The sequence below is a fragment of the Aethina tumida genome, chromosome 6, assembly GCF_024364675.1.
Source record: "Aethina tumida isolate Nest 87 chromosome 6, icAetTumi1.1, whole genome shotgun sequence".
NCBI classification, from domain to species: Eukaryota; Metazoa; Arthropoda; class Insecta; order Coleoptera; family Nitidulidae; genus Aethina; species Aethina tumida.
Genome location: NC_065440.1, coordinates 19,591,411 through 19,611,005, shown reverse-complemented (window position 1 = coordinate 19,611,005; position 19,595 = coordinate 19,591,411). Strand labels below are relative to the sequence as shown.

The 19,595-nt window shown below is 36.3% G+C and overlaps 4 protein-coding genes across 8 annotated transcripts; 2 read left to right on the top strand and 2 right to left on the bottom strand.

Moving 5' to 3' along the window:
- Positions 1-50: 50 nt before the first annotated feature.
- On the top strand, positions 51-1,070 carry LOC109604207 (ATP synthase subunit C lysine N-methyltransferase). The gene is made up of 3 exons (XM_020020740.2): positions 51-350; positions 411-769; positions 824-1,070. Exons 1-3 carry the CDS (start codon positions 257-259, stop codon positions 971-973), a joined length of 603 nt encoding a protein of 200 aa, XP_019876299.2. The 5' UTR covers positions 51-256; the 3' UTR covers positions 974-1,070.
- A 28-nt stretch (positions 1,071-1,098) lies between these two features.
- LOC109604210 (high mobility group protein HMG-I/HMG-Y) lies at positions 1,099-2,728 on the bottom strand. Its single transcript, XM_020020744.2, has 3 exons — positions 2,571-2,728; positions 1,495-1,735; positions 1,099-1,437 (listed from the first exon to the last, which is right to left on the bottom strand). The coding sequence occupies exons 2-3, from the start codon at positions 1,715-1,717 to the stop codon at positions 1,331-1,333; spliced, it is 330 nt and encodes a 109-aa protein (XP_019876303.1). The 5' UTR covers positions 1,718-1,735; positions 2,571-2,728; the 3' UTR covers positions 1,099-1,330.
- A 3,040-nt stretch (positions 2,729-5,768) lies between these two features.
- On the bottom strand, positions 5,769-10,359 carry LOC109604209 (uncharacterized). The gene is made up of 3 exons (XM_020020743.2): positions 10,202-10,359; positions 6,534-6,893; positions 5,769-6,472 (listed from the first exon to the last, which is right to left on the bottom strand). Exons 2-3 carry the CDS (start codon positions 6,885-6,887, stop codon positions 6,212-6,214), a joined length of 615 nt encoding a protein of 204 aa, XP_019876302.2. The 5' UTR covers positions 6,888-6,893; positions 10,202-10,359; the 3' UTR covers positions 5,769-6,211.
- A 5-nt stretch (positions 10,360-10,364) lies between these two features.
- On the top strand, positions 10,365-18,881 carry LOC109604031 (facilitated trehalose transporter Tret1). 5 transcript variants are annotated; one of them, XM_020020559.2, is made up of 5 exons: positions 10,365-10,576; positions 15,428-15,494; positions 16,737-16,875; positions 17,420-17,605; positions 17,662-18,881. In XM_020020559.2, exons 1-5 carry the CDS (start codon positions 10,371-10,373, stop codon positions 18,765-18,767), a joined length of 1,704 nt encoding a protein of 567 aa, XP_019876118.2. In that variant the 5' UTR covers positions 10,365-10,370; the 3' UTR covers positions 18,768-18,881. The 5 variants fall into 5 exon arrangements, with proteins under 5 accessions (XP_019876118.2, XP_019876119.2, XP_049824918.1 ...); XM_020020560.2 differs by lacking the exon at positions 10,365-10,576 and adding an exon at positions 13,629-13,808; XM_049968961.1 differs by lacking the exon at positions 10,365-10,576 and adding an exon at positions 15,067-15,155.
- The last annotated feature ends 714 nt before the right edge of the window (positions 18,882-19,595 follow it).

Sequence of the window (19,595 nt, the reverse complement as noted above, 5' to 3'; positions counted from 1 at the left end):
TTCATGTTTTCTGTGTCACGAACAAATTCTTTTCCGGCCTTAACTAATCGCTTACTTTTTTAGAGACCGTATAATGATGTAAAATTTATTAATTCCGCTCATTTATTTATCCGTTTTGTGCTAATCCATATGTCCATATAGATCTATGGAAACTTTGTATAGTTTGTGTCTATGGATTGTAAAAAAACAAAAGAAAATCTGGGGTTAAGTTTACATAATAACAATCATTTTTTAACATAAACATCAACTGTTTAAAATGTCAGAGATGGAATTATTAAATATGTCGACGAATACGCAAGAAAACTCGCCAAAAATCTCAAACACAGGCAAAATTCTGTTGGGCTTCACCGGTAACGAAATTTCATCGTAAATCATTTTATCATTTAGCCGAACGTTCAGTTTTATTTTAGGCGGCGTTGCTTTGGGTTTGACGGCAATTTGTGCCCCATTTGTGACGCCAGCTCTAAGAAAGTTCTGCCTTCCCTATATTCCAGCTACCAATCAGCAAATGAGCAACATTTTAAAGGCCTTGGAAGGCAGGAGAGGTTTGTTGTTGGATATTGGAAGCGGGGACGGAAGAATCGTTTTAGAAACGGCAGGAAAGAATTTTGTTTCTCACGGCGTCGAACTTAATCCCTGGCTGGTTCTTTGGTCCAAGTTCAGTGCTGCCAGAAAAGGTATAAGGAATGCGAAATTTTTTCGAAAAGATTTGTGGAAGTATGACTTGGGAAAATACGACAACGTAGTTATTTTCGGCGTGGAACAAATGGTATAATAATTTAATAAATTAAAATCAACTGACCCACTGAATTGTTTGTTTCAGATGGCGGATTTAGAGAAAAAGTTTGAAATCGAGTGTAAAAGTGATTGTAACATAATTGTCTGTAGATTTCCGTTACCGAATAAGACACCAATAAAAACAATTGGTTCCGGTATCGACACCGTTTGGATTTATAATATGGGAAGCAGATGACAATCACAGACTTCTCCATTCGAGATTTTTCTTCAATATTCCGCAGTTATTTATTGTGCCATGTTAATTTTATTTATTAAATAAATTCTAGTCTGGTCGTTTGTTTAATGAAAAGACATTGTTAATAGAGTTTAAAATTTTAATATATCAGATCCAAACATCATACAATACACAATACAAAACTACTACAAGAGATCATTATTTAAAATAAAATTCAAGGGGGATGGATAGGAATTATAAAATGAAAAAATTGGGCAAGACACACACATACGCCAATTTCCCTAATAAAAATTTCGACACGACTTGGAACATTTTGAGGTACGTGAATTTCATTACGTCGCGTTTTAAAAGTGTTGTTTAATCATCTTCGTCTTCTTCTACGTCATCCTCGTCGTCTTTGTCGTCTCCATCTTCTTCAGTTGAGTCTTCTGGCTTCTCCTCCTTCTTGGGCCGTCCGCGGCGACCTGAAAATCAACAGGGAATTATTAAACTGTCACAGTTTAGTAATAAAAAGGACGGACCTGTTGTTTTGGCGGATTTTGGTTTGGCCTTGGCAGCGCTCTTCTTTTTGGTCGTGCCCTTCGGTCTGCCCCTTCCCCTTTTCACCGGACTCGGACCGTCTTCGTCGTCGTCTCTCGCATCTTTCTTCACCCTCTTCTTCGACTCGGCTTTTTCGGCGGCCGGCGACTTTTCGGACGCCGATTTCCTACCCCTCTTCGACGGTGTGGATGCTTCGTCGGACATTTTTAATGATTCTCACTTCTGAAATAAAAATCATAAAAATCGATTTGTGGCAAACATTAATTCATTAAGTGCAAAAGCCACACGACACTCCAAACGTATTGATCCCAAAATGTGAAATCAACCGTTGGTAAAATGCGCATGTCACAAAAATTCAATTTACGAAATTATCGAACGCGCCGAATTAAATTTTTACACACTGTATATTTTAATTGAATTAAATAAAATGTGTTGTCGAAGAAGTAAGAACGGTGAGACCGACCGACGACGGAAAACGCATAATCGATAAACATTTAACGAGGGAATCGATTAACATAACATAAAACCAATGAAATCACACGCGTTTATCATAGTTTACAATTGTTCGAGACGTATTAAATAACCGTTGTTTGTGATAACATCCGATGTTTGAAGCGGTTTCAAGATTAAAATTTGCGATTGTTTGTGTTTTCGAGGCGCGTACTTTTGAAATGAAGCCACATTAAAATTCCTCGACAACACCCAAATATTTTAGCACGCTACCCGAATTTGCAGTCGGGTAAACAAAATTGAATCGAGTCGAGTAAAAATTCAGCGAAATTTTGCTGCACAAACCACGACGCTGCTCCGCAACACAACGGAGAAATTAATTTACGAAAATCGTTTCGCAGTGTTCGCAGCATGGCGTTGCTTGTTCGTGTCAGCCATTTAAATTCGATAAACCAACGGCAATTATTTCTGCACTAGTCCAATCGCGAATTTAAAAAGCGAACGCGTCAAAAAATCAAAAGAAAATACCTCTAGCCGGTTCACGATGTGTAACAGGGAAAATAAATTCGCACAAACCGCAAATAAAATGTAGGAAAAGCGTACTCACCTCGAATCGAAGCTTACTAACGGCGTTTGAGTTCGGTATGCCGCGATCGGCGTTACATAGGTGGCGTAGACCGCCCGCCAAAATTGTTCCGCCAATCCGAGAAGAGAACGAGGCCGAGCGTCAGTTGTCTTGGTGACGCCAATTTGAAATTTTGTTTTGGTTCGCTTTGGTGGGAATGTTTAACAGTCGTCTTTGAATGGGTTCGATTTGTTTCGGTTTGCGTTGCTTTTTTGAATGTTGTTTATATTGTCGAGATTTCATTTATTGATATACGCGCCCTGTTTATTCGTTAGTTTTACAGGTTATCCGGAAATGGAATGGATTTTATATTAATTAATGTGTTAATTAGGGGGGATCAATGAAAATATTAATTTACTGAATAAGTAAAATAAGGTTACTAGATTTTTTTGAAACAAACACTTATTGCGTATCTATTACATCTTATTCATAATTAGAATATTTTATTTGACATTGGAAGAGAGATGTTCTTTGAATAAAATAATTTGAAAATCTCACTCTATTGTTCTGAAATTAATTGGAGGTGATATTTTAACTAACTTAACAAGTCTTAAAGGATCAATAATATGATCGATAAATAAGAAATTAGACAATCGTATCACAAATTACTAATTAATAAATGGCATATCATGTACTGATGATTTAATTCTGACAAAAGTTAATTTAACCAATTTAAAATATTAATATTAAAAAAGAAATTTTAATAAAAAGCAAATATCAATATTAAACGGAAATATTGAATATTGAAATGTGTTTTGAATAAGACAAGTTAAAGAAATTCAATTAATTTAAATTTGTTTTAATAAAAACTAATTAAATGACAAACAAATGTTAATTGATTATTTGATAAATAAACTGAATAATGGACAACTTTCATAAACAATTGGTTTATAATAAGAAGACATATTTCGAAGATCCTTGATTGTATCCAGTATTACCCAAGAGAGTATTTAACACAACACTAATTGAAGACAAGAGTCTTAATTATTGGGTTGTGTTTTAAAAAAGTATGAATAAATAGTTTAAATTAAGTTTTGTGTTTTATGTGTGTTTGTGTAACGGATTCAAAAAAATAATGGTGTAAAACACACGTAAATAGGCAAAAAATTGAACGTCGGCCAATCACAGGTATGGGGTGACCCGTTGCGTTAGAATTTGTAACTTGAAAATTCAGTCAGTTCGTTATTGATCTGTATATTGAACGGTCGGTCGGTCGGTAAGTCGGAAAGGTGGTGCGCACTGCTACCCCGAGTTAACTCGGTGGTGCGGTTCGGATTAGTGCAGTGACTCTTGTGATTACTTAGTGTTGTGTTTAGTGCTCTATTGGATATACTGGAGGGATCTTTAAGGTAGCCCTTTCTAATTTAAATTATAGAGTTTTTATTTTATTTAAACAACAACAATGTTGAGATATTGAAACATTTTAAAATAATTTTTATTGAGGATCAGTAATAGAAGGTAGAAAAACGTCGAGTGCACGTCGGCGTTAACTTTTAAATTATTTTAAAATTTAATATTTTATTATTAAATCAAATATAAATTATTACTTATTTCATGGCCTACTCTTACGATATGTCATTGTAATTACAGATGTCGTGAGTAATACAAATAAATAATAATCTTTGAATGTTTAAACAATTGAAAGAACAATTCGTTGGAGCACTCTGATGTGTTTCTTGTGAAGGAAAAACTAAGTGAACGATCAATGGATTTTGTGTATTTTGATGACGGTTCGGAAGGGTCAGTTAATAAATGCGCCAGTAATCGGTTAATTAACATGTTACTAACAATAGAATGGTAAAAATAAATCAAGTTTACTTAATAGTGAGTCGCACAATGTATTTGATACTTTACTTGGATAAGTGAAGTCGTGGGGGTCAATATTGAGTTGGTTGCTCATCAAAGTTGGCGACATTTCAAAAGTTCTTTCTTTGTTTTCACATTGGGAGATTTATTATTTGTTATCTCGTCGATGGAATGGTGGAAGGAGAAGATCTGGGACACACCTGGACCACGATGACCCAACCAACCATTGGATAGACGATAAGGCAACAGGGAAAGGGCATTAAAGGTAATAATCAATATTTTATTTATCAATTAGACGGAGATATTAATTGAATGTTTTGATTATTTTCAGGTAGGTCCAGAACGAGACTAGTTAACTGGGCAACTGGCAACGCAAAGTAAGTTTTTGAACAAATTATTCTGGGTCGTTTTTTCACCGAATCAGTATTTAGGTCGGTTTTTGATCGTGTCAATAAATAGAACAAATTATTATTCGTTCCATATAATTTTCGGTACAAGTAATCATTTTTTCAGCTGGTTTATAAAAAACTTTGTTTTGTTATAATTTGATTAATAAATAAATAAATATTTTTCTAAATTGTAAATGTTTATTACATTATAATTTTTGGAATTTGTTAATTATTTAACAGGACATTTTAGTCTGACATAAATGAAGAAATTCTTAATAAGTATTATTATGTTTATTATTTACTTATTTAACTTGAATAGCTTTCAAATTAGTTTACTAGATTATTAGTTAACAAGTTATGTATTTGGTTGTTTGTCATCTTATTGACCAACAATTTTTTTTTTGTTGAACAATTTTTTTCAAGTGAAAACTTCTTTAGCCGTGTTGGGCACTTTTTGGTAGGGTAAAATCTTATTCGTTCGCGTCACCGACATATGCTTACAGCAGTATATCTGTAGATATACAGCTGACGTATCTTATAAGTGAAATTGAGAGGATTTAGTGAAAAGTTCAATGTGTATATATTGTGTGTTGTTGAAATAGTAATCAGTATTTGAATCGTTTAATTGAAGAATCATTGTGCAGTACAACAGTAAGTATTAAATAAATATGCGAATATTTTTAAGATAATATAATATAATTGTTGCAAATCAAACATCTCTATCGGCAGTCTCTATAACTGTCAATTTCAATTTTTCAGTAGTGTGTATTAAAAGAGCTCGGTGTGGAGGTTGGGTGGAGAGCTCTTGTAGTTTGTGACAGTGGTGGCTAATATTTCATTTATTGCTCATATTACTGATCCTGATTTGTTTTATTCCTTATTTTGTTATCTGCTAATTCATTAGTCATTAGTCAATTAAGTCGACGAGTTAATCAGTCAGATGAATTAAAGGATGAGCTGAGTTTGTTTGGAATGAGTGAAAGTCTCAAAACAATTTCGTATTTATTTGTTGAAATCGCAACAACTGAATATCGTAGTGAGTTATATACAAAAATTGAATAGAATATCTACAGGAAAACATATCTCTCTAAACTATGAACTAGTTAACAGAATTTGCGGCACTCCTCGTCGTCCACACATCCATAAATCCATAAATCCATAAAAACGTTAAAAACCCTCTGCTTCGAGCACCACGGCCATCTCATTAACACCTAGAATGATATAAATTTATTCGAAAAATAATTATCACAATGAACTGATTAGTTTTTCCTTAAATAGAAATGAAGGGAAACGGTGGCATGTAAAATCGCGTATAAAAATAAATGGAGATTGAATAGAGCAGGTACTGAAAAACGCAACGCCAGACATCATACAGTATGTACAAAAGTAGTTGTCAGTCAGTTTCGTATATTTACAACAGTTGCCAAATCAAATCATCATCAACCGACATTCCAATCCCATGAGGAGGGGGAGGAGGAGGAGGAGGAGGAGGAGGAGGGAGACGGAGAGCGGAGCGGTCGCGGCGACGTTGGACTCCTTCAGCGTCGTCGTCAGCGCCTTCTCCCTCTCCGTGAACAGGTTCTTGGCCAGCATCCGCATCTTGGTGATCTTGTCGTCGTAGGTGGCGGTGCTGGAGTTGGTGGGCACGTCGCTGTTGCAGTAGTTCTGGTCGCAGCAGGACACGCACATCTGCAACAACAGCGACATCTTATTTACGTTTCGTGCGGCGGCCGCACCACAATTTACTGACTAGTTGGGCGTCGATCTCGACGCATCCCACTTTGGTGCGTTGGCACTCCTTGTCCGTGGAGCACTTCTTGTTGACCAACACGCTCGTGCCTTTGGAGTCCATGATGTGCAGCGTGTGGCAGAAGGTCTCGCCCGGCTTGCACGGCTTGTCGATGGCGAACTGGTTGCAGATCGGGTTGTCGGACACGTTCACGCAAATGTAGCAGGTCACGGCGTATTTGTCGAAGTCGGCGGCGGCGGCGGCGGCGGCTGCTGCGGCGGCTGCCTCGCGTTTCTCCACGCCGCCCAGACTTTTCTCCTCCAGTGCTGAGTTCGTCATGAAGATGCAGCTCAGCAACATGCTCAGTCTCAACATCACACTCTGTCAACAATCGGGCTGATTAATTGTGCATGGAGGAGGGTAGCCGTGAATTTTAAACAACGCCTCCCAAATCTCCCCGCTCTTAATGAATTAAGTAAACCGTAAAACTGTCCCTGAGCTGAATAATAGAAAATGTAGAACGGAAGAACAACCGGCGAACGTAAAACATAATTCGTCCGATTTTATGGGAGTTGCGGAGTCGCAATCGTAAATAGTAAGTAGTCTACGTGTGAGTGTGAGGGAAAAGAATGCACTCCGGGTATTTCGGGTTTAGTTTGTGCGCGACGCGAATTTATGTGCGGCGTTAGTTTTTATTTTCCGCCACGGCAACCCGTAACACCGTCTTTAAATCCCTTTGAAAAACGTACACTAACGAAAATCCGGTGTTCATCGGTTTTCTTTTTGCCCGCTTAATTCGCGTTCGTTAGCGTTGTTTCGGTTCCGCCATTTTAATCGCCTTTCACGCCGCAATGCGCCCCAAAGACGCTAGATGACGCCCCGACGTGGCACTCGATTTATGCAACCACCTTCGCACCTCGTACTTGTTGTTTCCAAAGCGGAACGGAGGGAAAAAATAGAAATTGCGGCGTCCCCGTCCCACTCAATTAAAACGGTCCAGATAAAAGAATTTTAATTAAAACGGGCAAAAGTTCCGGCTCGTAAAGCATTTCCTTTGTGCCTTTATTGGCGCGAAAAAATTGAACGGTTCGGCTCATCGATCGTCCGGGATTTCTTGTTATTTTATTTTTTTTCCGTCCTTCATTTATCGAGTGCGACTTTTGTCTATTTATAAATGGCCGTTCGGAGACCGCAAAGCGAAAACGGATACGCGGATCAAATCCGGACGAGAATGTGACCGGAATTTTCGCCCACTTTTTGAATTATACCGTTATGTTTTATTTACTTCCATCGAATGGACCGTTCCAAATTGCTTTTTTCATATATTGACGCAGAAAGAATGAAGTTGCCGTTAACGATGAGATTTGCTAAATTTATATATGTATATTTAAATAATTATAAATCTCAGATTGATAAATTCCAAATAGTCTGCTTATATTAAATAAATATATTTTTGCACTTTTCTAACTTTTAACAACAATTATTGTTACGCGTGGATATCTTTGATGGAATCTGTCAAAAAAATTGAACAAATCAATATCAATATAATAATTTCTAAGTAAATTTTAAGTCAAATCATTCAATCTACGCATTTTCATAATTTTAAAAACAGATTTATTTTTTTTCATTTTTCAATTATTTTATCATTGTGAAGTGATAATAAGCAATTTTAATCGAACTATTTCTGTAAAATTATATTAAAATTAACATGAAACAATGGAAAATAAAATTACAGATGTTATTTATTCTGTTGTTTTAAAATAAAGTTTTCCAAGTGCAGAAATTGGATTTTGTAAAAAAACTGAAGGAATTCTGCGTCTGCAAACTTTTCTATTTTCTTTTAATCAACGCTTTTATTATCTTTCATCCGTTTCCGCGTTTTCCTCACTCATTTCAATTCACTTTGTTTCCTGTCATTATTTTTATTCAAAAGAATCTGTATTATTTGTCAACAAATAATAAATGCGCAAACAGATTTGATCGAATTAATTGTTTGATTGATGATTACTAAAAGTCAATTGGATAATTAATTCATTTGTAAATGTAAAGGAAAATATTGAAAAAACATTACAAGTTATCTGATAAATTATCCCTATAAATACAACGATTGGAACTGGAGTGAAATTATAGTCAGAAATCGACATAATGAAGTCGTTCGGTGTTTTGGTCGTGGCTTTGGCCATTTTCGGTCAAATCTCTCAAATACGACGACGTGAAAGATGGCGATGTCGAGGAGTCATCTCACGAGGTAACTGATGGAGGTTACTCGCACGATTTGTATCTTGGAAACTGCGTCTCACTAATTTAACGAACAATGAATTCAGGTGAAATTCGAAGAAAAAGGAAGACACGTGAAATGTGTGAGAGCCATAAACCAATCAGAAAGCGGCACCAACGGTGGTGGTGCCAAACTCTTGTCTGGGAACATCGGAGAGGACAACGTCACCATTAAAATGCGCTCCACTCTCAGTCACGGTTTGTTCTTCCACGTTTACATCTACGCCAACAAAGTGGACGCATAAACAATTAATCAACAAATTGAACATTAAATAAAGTTTGAGCATCAATGAAAACCTTTTATTGGCCTCATCATTACAATGAGGAAAAGGCGGAGAAGGAGGAAAAAAGTGACGTCTTCCGGTTCCGACGTGAGGAAAGTGGCGGGACAAATGCGAAAACGTTCGTCTGTTGCGCCCCGAATCCATTAGTCCGATCGATGCGCCTCTTTGTACCATATTAATTGGTTTCATGGCTCAATTATGCTCCGGTTAATTCACGTCAATTAACTAATTTTATATCTGGCGCATCCCAATTTAGTTTGGGTCGGGAAAAATGGGAGTTCAATTGATATTAACACACAAGTTTAAGGGAGAAGTTTGGTCGGGCAAAAAGTTGCAAGTTGCAGTCCAAACTCAATTAGGAAAACGGAGAAACTTGCCACACATTCGCCTATGAATGTGTAATTAAACACGGTTCCATATTTTGTTCCACTTTCCGCTGCTCCAACTTCGAATTGATAATAATCGCGCACTCCAACTTTTAATGGAACATTTATTTCTACTCCGCTTTTATTCACACAAACTGGTTCAGCAAATCAAAACTGACGTCCAATTATTTATATTTGCCTCGCAACTAATAAACGAGCCCGTCAAATCGAATTAAATGGTTCCATCGTAATTTGAAAGGGACAAAAAATGATGTTCATGTTTTTAAGAGCGGTTACGGTTTTCTTTGTGAACTGGATTTTCCGCTTTGCGAGATTGTCGGTTTTGTTTTCGGTTAATTGAGAAACGGACTCGACAAAAAATGCACATTTTAAAACGTCACTTTATATTTTGCTTTTGCTCACCCAATACGCAACTATTGATTTTTTACTAGATGATCGAGTACAATATTAATTATTAAATAAACCGGCGCATCCACCAAGTTTTTAAAAATTGTGTTATGCAACTCAGATTACAGTAAATTGTATTTTATGACTATTTGTGTTTAATTTTATTGGAACTAACTTACATGTAAGTATTCATAGTTTGTATGTAAATCAGTAACATTAACAAAAGCAGCGTTGCTAATTCTATTAGCACTTATACAAATGTTTAATTAAAACCGATGTTTTGAATTAATTAGTGGGTTAGGAGGACACAAGATAATTAGAGGCGAGAAGAAGAGAATTGAGATCAGAAACGTACCTGTGTTTCATGGTATCGTGCAGACCATAAAAAGGATATTTCGTCATGCGTCCATGGACGGGAGAGATCCGAGAGCCGAACCCGAGCCCAGGACCGGCCACCGTCTGATCACGGCTCCCGATCAGAATCCATCCGACGGGGCCAAAATGAGCGGCGCAAAAGAGTCGGGATGACCGGGAGGAGCGTCGTCGCCGTCGCCGTCGTGGTCGTCGTGGTCGTCGTGGTCGTCGTGTGCGATGGAAACGCGCCGCCGACTGAAATATTGAAGGCCCTGGGAAAACGACGACCGAACCCGAACCGGGCACTTTCGGGACTTTCGGCCGAGAGAATGCGCCAAACGGTCGGGGGGGAGAGAGAGAGAGAGAGAGAGAACAGGTGACCATATGTTGATTTATGGTTCGCGCTCCCTTCGCGCTCCCTTCGCCCTTTTTGCTCCCACCGAAACAAAATTCATTTGCTTTTCTCTAATTGATGCACCGCTCTTTCTTTCCCTTTCTCTTTCGTCGGCGCGATCGGCGGCGAAATGCGATTACTTGTTTATTATTATTATTTATTGGCGCGTTCTTGACTTTTAAGTGAGACAATAATAAGCAACATTGACACAATTTTTCGCGGTTTCAGCAATTTTTGTTCCCACACGAAAAAGCCATATTTGAAAGTTCAATAAATTTATCGCACTTTCCATTAACATTAACATTATCATAATCGTAATTATCCTCCTTTGTTTAACGTACGTTTATTGGAATTGATATTTCCGCCATTGTTTCCGGAATTCGAAGGAAACGTTTGTTTTGTTATCGGTGAATATTAATTCAATGTCACTGAAATTGCTCTGAAATGTGTAAACTCATTATTTAACTCGGCATTTTCTTTCGATTTCTTCAACTGATGTAATTCCTCGATGTTCTTACATTTTATTTAAAAACAGTGAAGTACATGTTGCCATTTAAATTTATTCATTCATTTCATTGGAGTAGTGACTTTATTGCTTTATAAATATTTTTTAAACTTATTTTTTGAATAAAATTTTAATCAAAATTATGGAATTTTATTGTTTTCTCGTTTAAAAATTGAAAAAAATTTAATTCTTTTTCTAATTATTTATGAAAAATTAGTTTAAAACAAATAATTGAGAAGATATTAATGCAGATATCTAATTTTTATACTATTATCGTAGGGTTGCCATTATGAACATATTTTAAAAAATTGAGGTTAGAAAAAAAAGTATAAATAATGAATTATTTGATTTAGTTAATATGAAATTGGAAATGCACAAAACTTTTTCTAACTATCTTAACTTGTGAATATTTAATTGATTTTGAAATCGTTACGTTACGTTACGTTACGTTAAAAGAATCAGTTGTAAAAATGATAAAACAAAGAAAATGGGGAATAAATAATTGTTAACAAAGAATATTGTACGCATATGCGATAAAACCTGAATTAATTAATGAATAAACTTGTATAAATAACAGCAATTAAATAAATCCATCAACAATGCAAATTAATTCGTCCATTTAAGTTAGATAATAATTCCGTTCCGTTTATTAACATTAATATATTTGTTAAAACGTGACGAATGGTAAAATGTGACATTAATTAGTGCGGCCATTTCTATTCAAATTATTTTTCCTGATTGTCGACCGAATGACTGACCTGACTTAACGTAATTATTCGTTTTTGATAAGAAAACAAAGTGTTTTTTGTTTGTTGAATTTTCAGTCGAGTGTGCATTATTAAAGAGAGAATAATTGTGACACGTTTTTGGAAATTATAGTTGGAATAGCAATTTGGTTGCGTTAATGGAACGATTTGTTTTGTTTTAATCGTTCCCATTACGACTTTAAAACGACGTTCGTACTTTTATTTATGATACATACACATTTAAATAAATTATAACAAACAATCATGGTTGTAAATTTTTCGAATATTTCTGTACTCCATAAATTTGAAACGGTTGTCCATCAATATTGCCCGATAAAATCACACTCAGGTAAAAAAAGCATTAATAAATATGTAATTAAGTAAACAAATTTGGACACCGTGACTAACGAGGAACGCTTATAAAAACTGGTCGAAATCGATCAGGACATGTGGAGACATTTGTGACACGTGAAATGTTAAAGGTCGAATTTTAGTAGGTTTTAATGTCGTCGCGACGCGTTTTTCAAAGAACAACGCCCAAATGGCCACAGAAGTGCGTCGAAATATGGAAGGTGTATCCGGAGGTGGAAATCGTGTGGAAACATCGGTAAAATAATTAAGCGATTGAAACAAATTGAGTGGAATGTTGAGATGGAATTAAAACAGGGCACTGTGCCACAAGCTACATCAGCTAGTGTCTAACAGATGGCAGTGCGAACACATTAAAATATTTTATGAAAAGTGTTCCTTTAATCTAAATTGATTTCTTAGAAAAAAGATTATTAAACCGCAGTATATATTCAGCGATAAGCTATTAAAATATTGGAACATGTTAAAGCATTAACGTCTGATAATTTAATACATCAATTAATGTTTGAACAAAGTTAAACGTGCTTAAAATTAGTCGTAATATTCGAATAAATCATAAATGAAAGAAAAGGACTTTACATAACAACAATTGGTGTGAAATCGTTGAATTTAAAGCCAATTTAACCGAAACACACGAGTTTGTGAGCGTAAATCTGTCGGTAAGAAAAGTATTTTGTGATAGAAGCGGAAACGCAATAATATTTTGTTTTGAACGAAATTGAATAATTACACGTTTCGTCTATTTAAAATTGCACATCTTCGAACACGTCAATTGTACGAATTATTAATTTCACATAAATTATGGAGCTCCGAATGGGAAATCGCATTTTTCCGCTTTCCAGTGTTTCTTCGTGTATGTGTCCTGTACGTCCGTCTCGACAAAAGGTCCGCTTTACTTTTGCTTTTACGTGTAGAATTGAGTTTAATTAGTTTTCACGCAACTGTTTCGTTGACCGCCGCATTATCTTGTTGTTCGGTCCCTTTATCTAATTTAGAGGGCATTAGATGCGATTGTTATTAGTAACCCGGTTTCCCCTTTTCCCGGATTCAATTAATTTCATTGTGATATTGTTGTGTCTCTTGATTGATTATTAGATGTGTGATTTTTCAATTACGCCAATCTCTTTTAATTATCTCATTTAATTGAATTATGTCTGACTCTTAATCGAATCGCCTCGTGATTTATTTTTTATCGCCCGTCCAATTTGACCATTATCAATGGTTAAAATGCAACAATAGTTAACAACTACCTTGCGCGACATTGCGACACAAAAGGGTTATTTTAAAGTTGAGCAAATAGTAAAGTGGGTATTGATAAGGAGGGAGTCCCTCCTCCTTCTCCTGCTCCTCCTGCTGCTGCTCCACGTGGTGGGTGAGCAAGAAGTGGTCGTCGCATTCGCGCACCAACTTTACAAAGTCACACTCGCGCCACATTCTTTTCCGCTTCGCGCGTTCCTCCGACTCCTGATCATGTCTTCGTCTTCCTCTTCGTCTTCCTCGCTCGTTCTGTGACACATTTGCTCCGTTCCCTCCGTTCTTCTCTCGATCCCTTTTCGTTCGTTTCGTTTCCTTTTTAATTTCTGTTCGTCTTAAGGTGAGTGTATTTTTATTTTTTATTGCTTCGGTTCACTTGTTCGCAAACATTGCCAATTGTTGTCGGTTGAAAAATTATTCAGAACTGCCTTATTTTATTTTATTGTTATTTGCTAATTAGGTAAGTGACAGTTGTGTAAATTCTGTGACGTTCAATTGAGGTGCAATAAAAAGTAAATGTTTGTTTGTTTGTGGAAATGTGGGTGAACAAACTAAACACGAACACTTTTGGCAACTTTCCAAAAATATTTTAAGAATCTTTCCTAAAATTTTGATAGATGAGTTGTTTTAGTAAAATATCTGCAGAGTTACCAATTTTGAAACCGAAATACAAAATACATTTTGCAAATGTCACCGCCAAAGTAAAAGAGAAAAATGAAAAGTTGTGTTGTGACTGTCAATTGTTATTTCTAAAATCGCTGTTTTAAAGAGAGGAAATGGTAAAATTAAGATTTTAGATGTTTACGAAATACTTCAATAAGGATTTCACTGACAATTATTGTTTTTTTATATTTCTTATATTCTGGTAATAATAAATTAATTAAATAATTTATAAATAATTATATTAATTTTATTTAATTAATTCATTCTTAAGTTGACAATAAATTTCAAGTAATTTACTACCAACATTATATTAATTAATAATAATATTTAAAATATCAAAAATATTATATATTTTTTTAATATTTTATTTATTAAAATATTTGTAAAGTCATTATTCATTCATTTTATGTATGGAGAATGGTTATTCCAATGGAAAGGTTTTTTAATGCACAATTTAATGATACTATACCGTATATGGGGTTTTATTGAAAATAACAAAAAAGTTATCTCTGTTTCAACAGGTACAAAATTGAACGTAAATAATGAATATTCTGTATAAAATTTGGGAGTAATGAGGTGTTTATGAATATTTAAAATTTTGAAAAATTGATTCGAAAATAAAAAGGAACAGCTGCAAAGTGGAAATGTACTTTACGTGTTACTTTCAACCAGATAAGATCGGAACGAATAAAAAATATGATTGTTATTATTATATGATTAACATAGTAAATCGATTGAAAATATCGTTATAGGCGAAGGTCAGTTCAGTCCGTGCAACTAAGGTCAATTCTTTCTTTTCCCTTCTGATAATTTCCATTTTTTCATTTTTGTCACCGCCCAAAACCATCAACGTTCTTACGTTGTTCTTACACACACACACACACAATTAACGCGATTACTCCTCTTTATCTCTTCCGATTGTTTAAATTGAAATCACGTTTATTCAAGATATGATGATTGTTGTTGGTTTGTCGCATTTTATTTATGTGCGGTCGAAACTGTTCCTGAGCACAAACAAACACTTGTAAGTAAGTATTCGAACACGCAGTGCAATAAATATTCATAATTATGAATCCGATCTGCGGCAGCAATTTACATTTGAAATCTAATAACAAAATCGGAGGTGAACGAATGTGTTAACCTATATCTGGATCAGTTTGTCCGATTTCAGGGTTCCAAACTTTTTACGACGACAAGGAAACTCTTGTCGTTGATTTAGCGTTCGTTCGATGCAAATGCTCTTACTTCGACAACTGATTATGCACCAAAATAACAGTTCGCCTTTTCCTTTTTCAGTGTCACAGTGAAAATGGGACTCAAACAGAGAGTGCACAAATTTTGGCAATTCGGAGCCGGACACATGGTGAGTATCTAATCGCCTTTTAACCATTTTTTCCATTATTCAATTGCTCCTCATTTAATAATGCCATTCGTCAGTCAGTCACACCGGTCAGATAATGAGCCATTCCTCAATGAATTCCCACATTTTATTATTTTACCCTTTTATCAGTCTTTTTATAACTATTGCGCAGCATCAATCAACTGGATAAAATATTTCTAGTCTCAATTTTGTTGTATCAAGGATTCAGCTCGCACCGTTCTGAATTTGCTTCACCACTTGTGGCTTATCGTAAAGTGCGACACATTTTAAAATAATTAATGTAACGGTCATCACGTGACACATATATATATATATAAAGAATAGAAAAGAGTCACAGTTGGATAAAAGAATCAACCTTTGCTATTTCAAATATGTGCACCGTCCAATTTGAATAGATAATTGTTTCCTTCAACTTTTCGTTCGCAACAACACTTCTCAAATTTCGAATTAGATAACCACACAGTTACTTAACTGGCTAATTGAATTATCGCCGATTGTTCGAATTTCTTTGCACGACTTGCACTTCCTGCATCTCCCATTCCATCTTTCAAATTTCTAATTTCCAATTTCTTCACTTGTAAATCATCTGCTCACGTAATCACTCTTTTTCTGTGCCTCTCTTATTACCAACAGAGAAGAAGGAAATTGAAGTTGGAATAGGAAGAAGTGTGCGTCGATCCGTCCTTGATCTTGACCACTTTGTATTCGCCGGACACGCGACCAATCACTCACAACAACTTTAACATTATTATTTCGAGTGTCTCTGCTTAGATTAACATTGCTTTTCTAATTGTCAAGTGCCACATTTTGTTGTTTTCGAGTGGTTTATTAAATCCATTTGAAATCTGGCAGAACCGAGATATAAAAATGGCGGATTAACTAAAAAATGAATATGAGAATGATTGCGAAAAGTGATTTGCGTTCACACACGAGCGAGCGTATAATGCATTTCCACCTTGACTCTGAACTTGACTTTGGACGCGCACAAAAACATCCACAAACATGCAACATCTCTGTTACCATTAATTGCTACCTTTGCCTATTTTCCTAATTTTGTACACCATTGTACGCCACCGGCTGTTTTGTTGTTAACAAAAAATGTTGATATCATGGTCAAATATCGAAACCTCGACGAACGCAACACAATAAAGTGCAACAATGTACCGATTTACCACAACGGCGGTAATAATAATAATAATTAAGGAACAATTGATATTGTTTTAGGCATTAGCGGCGTTCTGTGCGCACTCGGTGTCAATCTCCATCGGAATCTCTCAGGGTTACAGTGCCATCCTCCTCCCCCAGCTCGAAGAGGACCCGCATTTTCTGGTGGTCAAAGACTCGGAAGAGGAATCGTGGCTAGGTGAGACACATGTGTGTGTGTGTGTGTGTGTGTGGGTTGGTCCTTCGCATTGTCGCGACTGCCAATTAAAAAGGCAAACGACATTGTCCGATGCAGTGTCGTCGATTTCAGCCGTACTTCCGATGGTTTTTTTTTTGCTTTTGATTTGGTACGGAGAAAACGCCTCTCTCAAATAGATCAAGGCGAAAATCGAACGTGCTGCCGACAATTCGAAGCCACTTCCGAATCGACTCGAGGTCGGACTGCGAACGGAACTCTTTTCGATTATTTCCGTTCTCTTAATTTCACACGAAATTAAAACGTTTCCTTTTAATTAAAACTGCACAACACACAATTCACATCACTTAAGAGTGATTTATCAAATTTTACTCGCAACTTGTAATTTATTTGAAAACAATACAATAAGAAGAAATTAATACAGAAATCTATCATTCATTCATTTGTCTACAGCTACCGTCACATAGATGGCACTAACTTGTTATTTAAGCAAGGTAAAATTCGTGAATTCGGTAAAAGTGATGAATTTGGTCTTTTTCTATTATAGCCAGTTTAGGAGCTGTCACCAATCCAATTGGATCGATCTTGTCGGGCGTGTTTGCCGAATATTTCGGCAGAAAGCGATCGATACAAATCAGCAGTGTCCCATTCTTAATCGGATGGCTTTGCATCGGTTTCGCCACGGACATCAACTGGCTTTATGCCGGAAGACTGATAACCGGAATCGCCGCAGGTAAACAGACAAAGTCCATATACTTATAACTATACTTTAAGAGTTGTTTTGAGCAGGAATGTCGACGGCATGTTACACCTACGTCAGCGAAATTTCGACACCAGAAAATCGAGGAATCTTCCAGGCTTTAGGTCCCATTTGTGCCTCGTTTGGAATTCTCTTCACTTACGTTTGCGGCTATTTGTTCGACTGGAAAATCGTCTCGTTTATAAGTTTATTCTTCGGCCTGTTTAGCATGATTTCGATACAGTTTTTGCCCGAAAGTCCCGGTTACTTGCTCAGAAAGAACGAGGAGACTGAAAGCTTCAACGTGTACTTGTGGTTCAGGAGGAACAACGCGGAGGCACAGGAAGAAATCGACAAGTACAATAACAACAACAAAAAATCTGAAAAAGACAAAATTGAATTAAGAGATATTTATTTTGGGCCTCAGACCGTTAAACCTTTCCTCATTCTCGTCACTCTTTTCTTCCTTCAGGAGATGTCCGGAATTTACACCATACTCTTTTACGCCGTCAATTTCTTCGAAGAGGCCAACATAGATCTGGACAAATACGTCGCCTCCATAGTTGTGGGAGTAATCAGATTCACAGTTTCCATCGTAGCTGCGATTCTAATCAACAAATACGGCAGGAAAGTTCTGTGCATCGGCAGCAACATCGGCATGACGTTGTCCATGGTTTTGGTGGCCGGCTACGTTAAATACTACGAGCTGAACCAGAACGAGGAGAAAGTCTTCCCCGTTCTCCCCCTCTTGGGCGTCATACTCAACGTGTTCTTCAGCATGATCGGCATGTTACCGATCCCCTGGATCCTGACGGGGGAAATGTTTCCTCTGGAAGTGAGACCGATCATGTCGGGGATCGTGATTTGCATCGCCCAAACGTTCATCTTCATCTGCGTCAAAATCTACACGAATCTGTTGCAAGTGCTCAATTTTAGCGGTACCTTGTTCCTGTTCTCGTTCGCTTCGGTTCTCGCCTTGTTCTTTTGCAAGTTCATCTTGTTCGAGACGAAGAACAAAAGTCTGCAGGACATCGAAAGGCACTTCAAGAAGACGAGTGGCGAATTGAAGGGTTTCGATAATAAAGGTTTCGTCATCAGCCCGGACACGGATCCAAAGTCCGGACACGGAATCTACAGGGTGGAAATTGACGATTGAAGCGAGAAAATACCAAAGTAGTTTGTGATTGTATATAATTTCTTTTAAACCATGTTTCGTTCTCATAGAACAAATTTTATTTATTTATCTACAATAAATATTTTATATAAAAAACTGTGTATTTATTTTATTATTCCCCCGGGAAATTAAAGGGTAAGTGGGCAACAAAGTCACGCACGTGCGGAAGAAGGAAAAAGGAAGAAGGAAGAAGGTAGAAGGAAACAAGGACGAACGAACGATCGTGAATCGTCCGAGTTGTTCCGGGCGTTGAACTCGGAAATTCCTGCGCTCACAAGTGTTTGCTTTAGTGGAGAGATGGCGCCGCCAAACCGAGACTTGTATCGATTTCGTCTCGAGTGTTTGTCATTAAATGTCTCTCGGTGCATTTTGCAGGATTCTTGTCCACGAACAAAGGGGTTAAGTCTTTACGATTTTTTTCTTTTGTTATCTGGAGCTTTTCAAAGGTTTCATTGGTGTCTTCAGTGCATACAGAATTGTTCGTAAACTTTTACAACTCCCTAGGTTTTGTACAAATATTAAACTCGTCTTCGTTTATACAGAACTGCTCAAAAAATTTAAAATATTGAAAAATACCGTCTTAAATTAATACAGAAATCTTTATAAAAATCGTCTTAAATTTATTGAAACTATTCAAATTAATTTAAATTAAAATGATTTAAATTTTAATCAAAATTATTTCTCAAATTCTAACTTGTTAAAAACTTTTATATCTATTTAAAATTTATATAGTCCTGAGAGTCCTCAATTTTCTACGAAACTACTCAGAAAGTTCCTGTCATAAATATATGGAGAACTTTAAATCAAAGT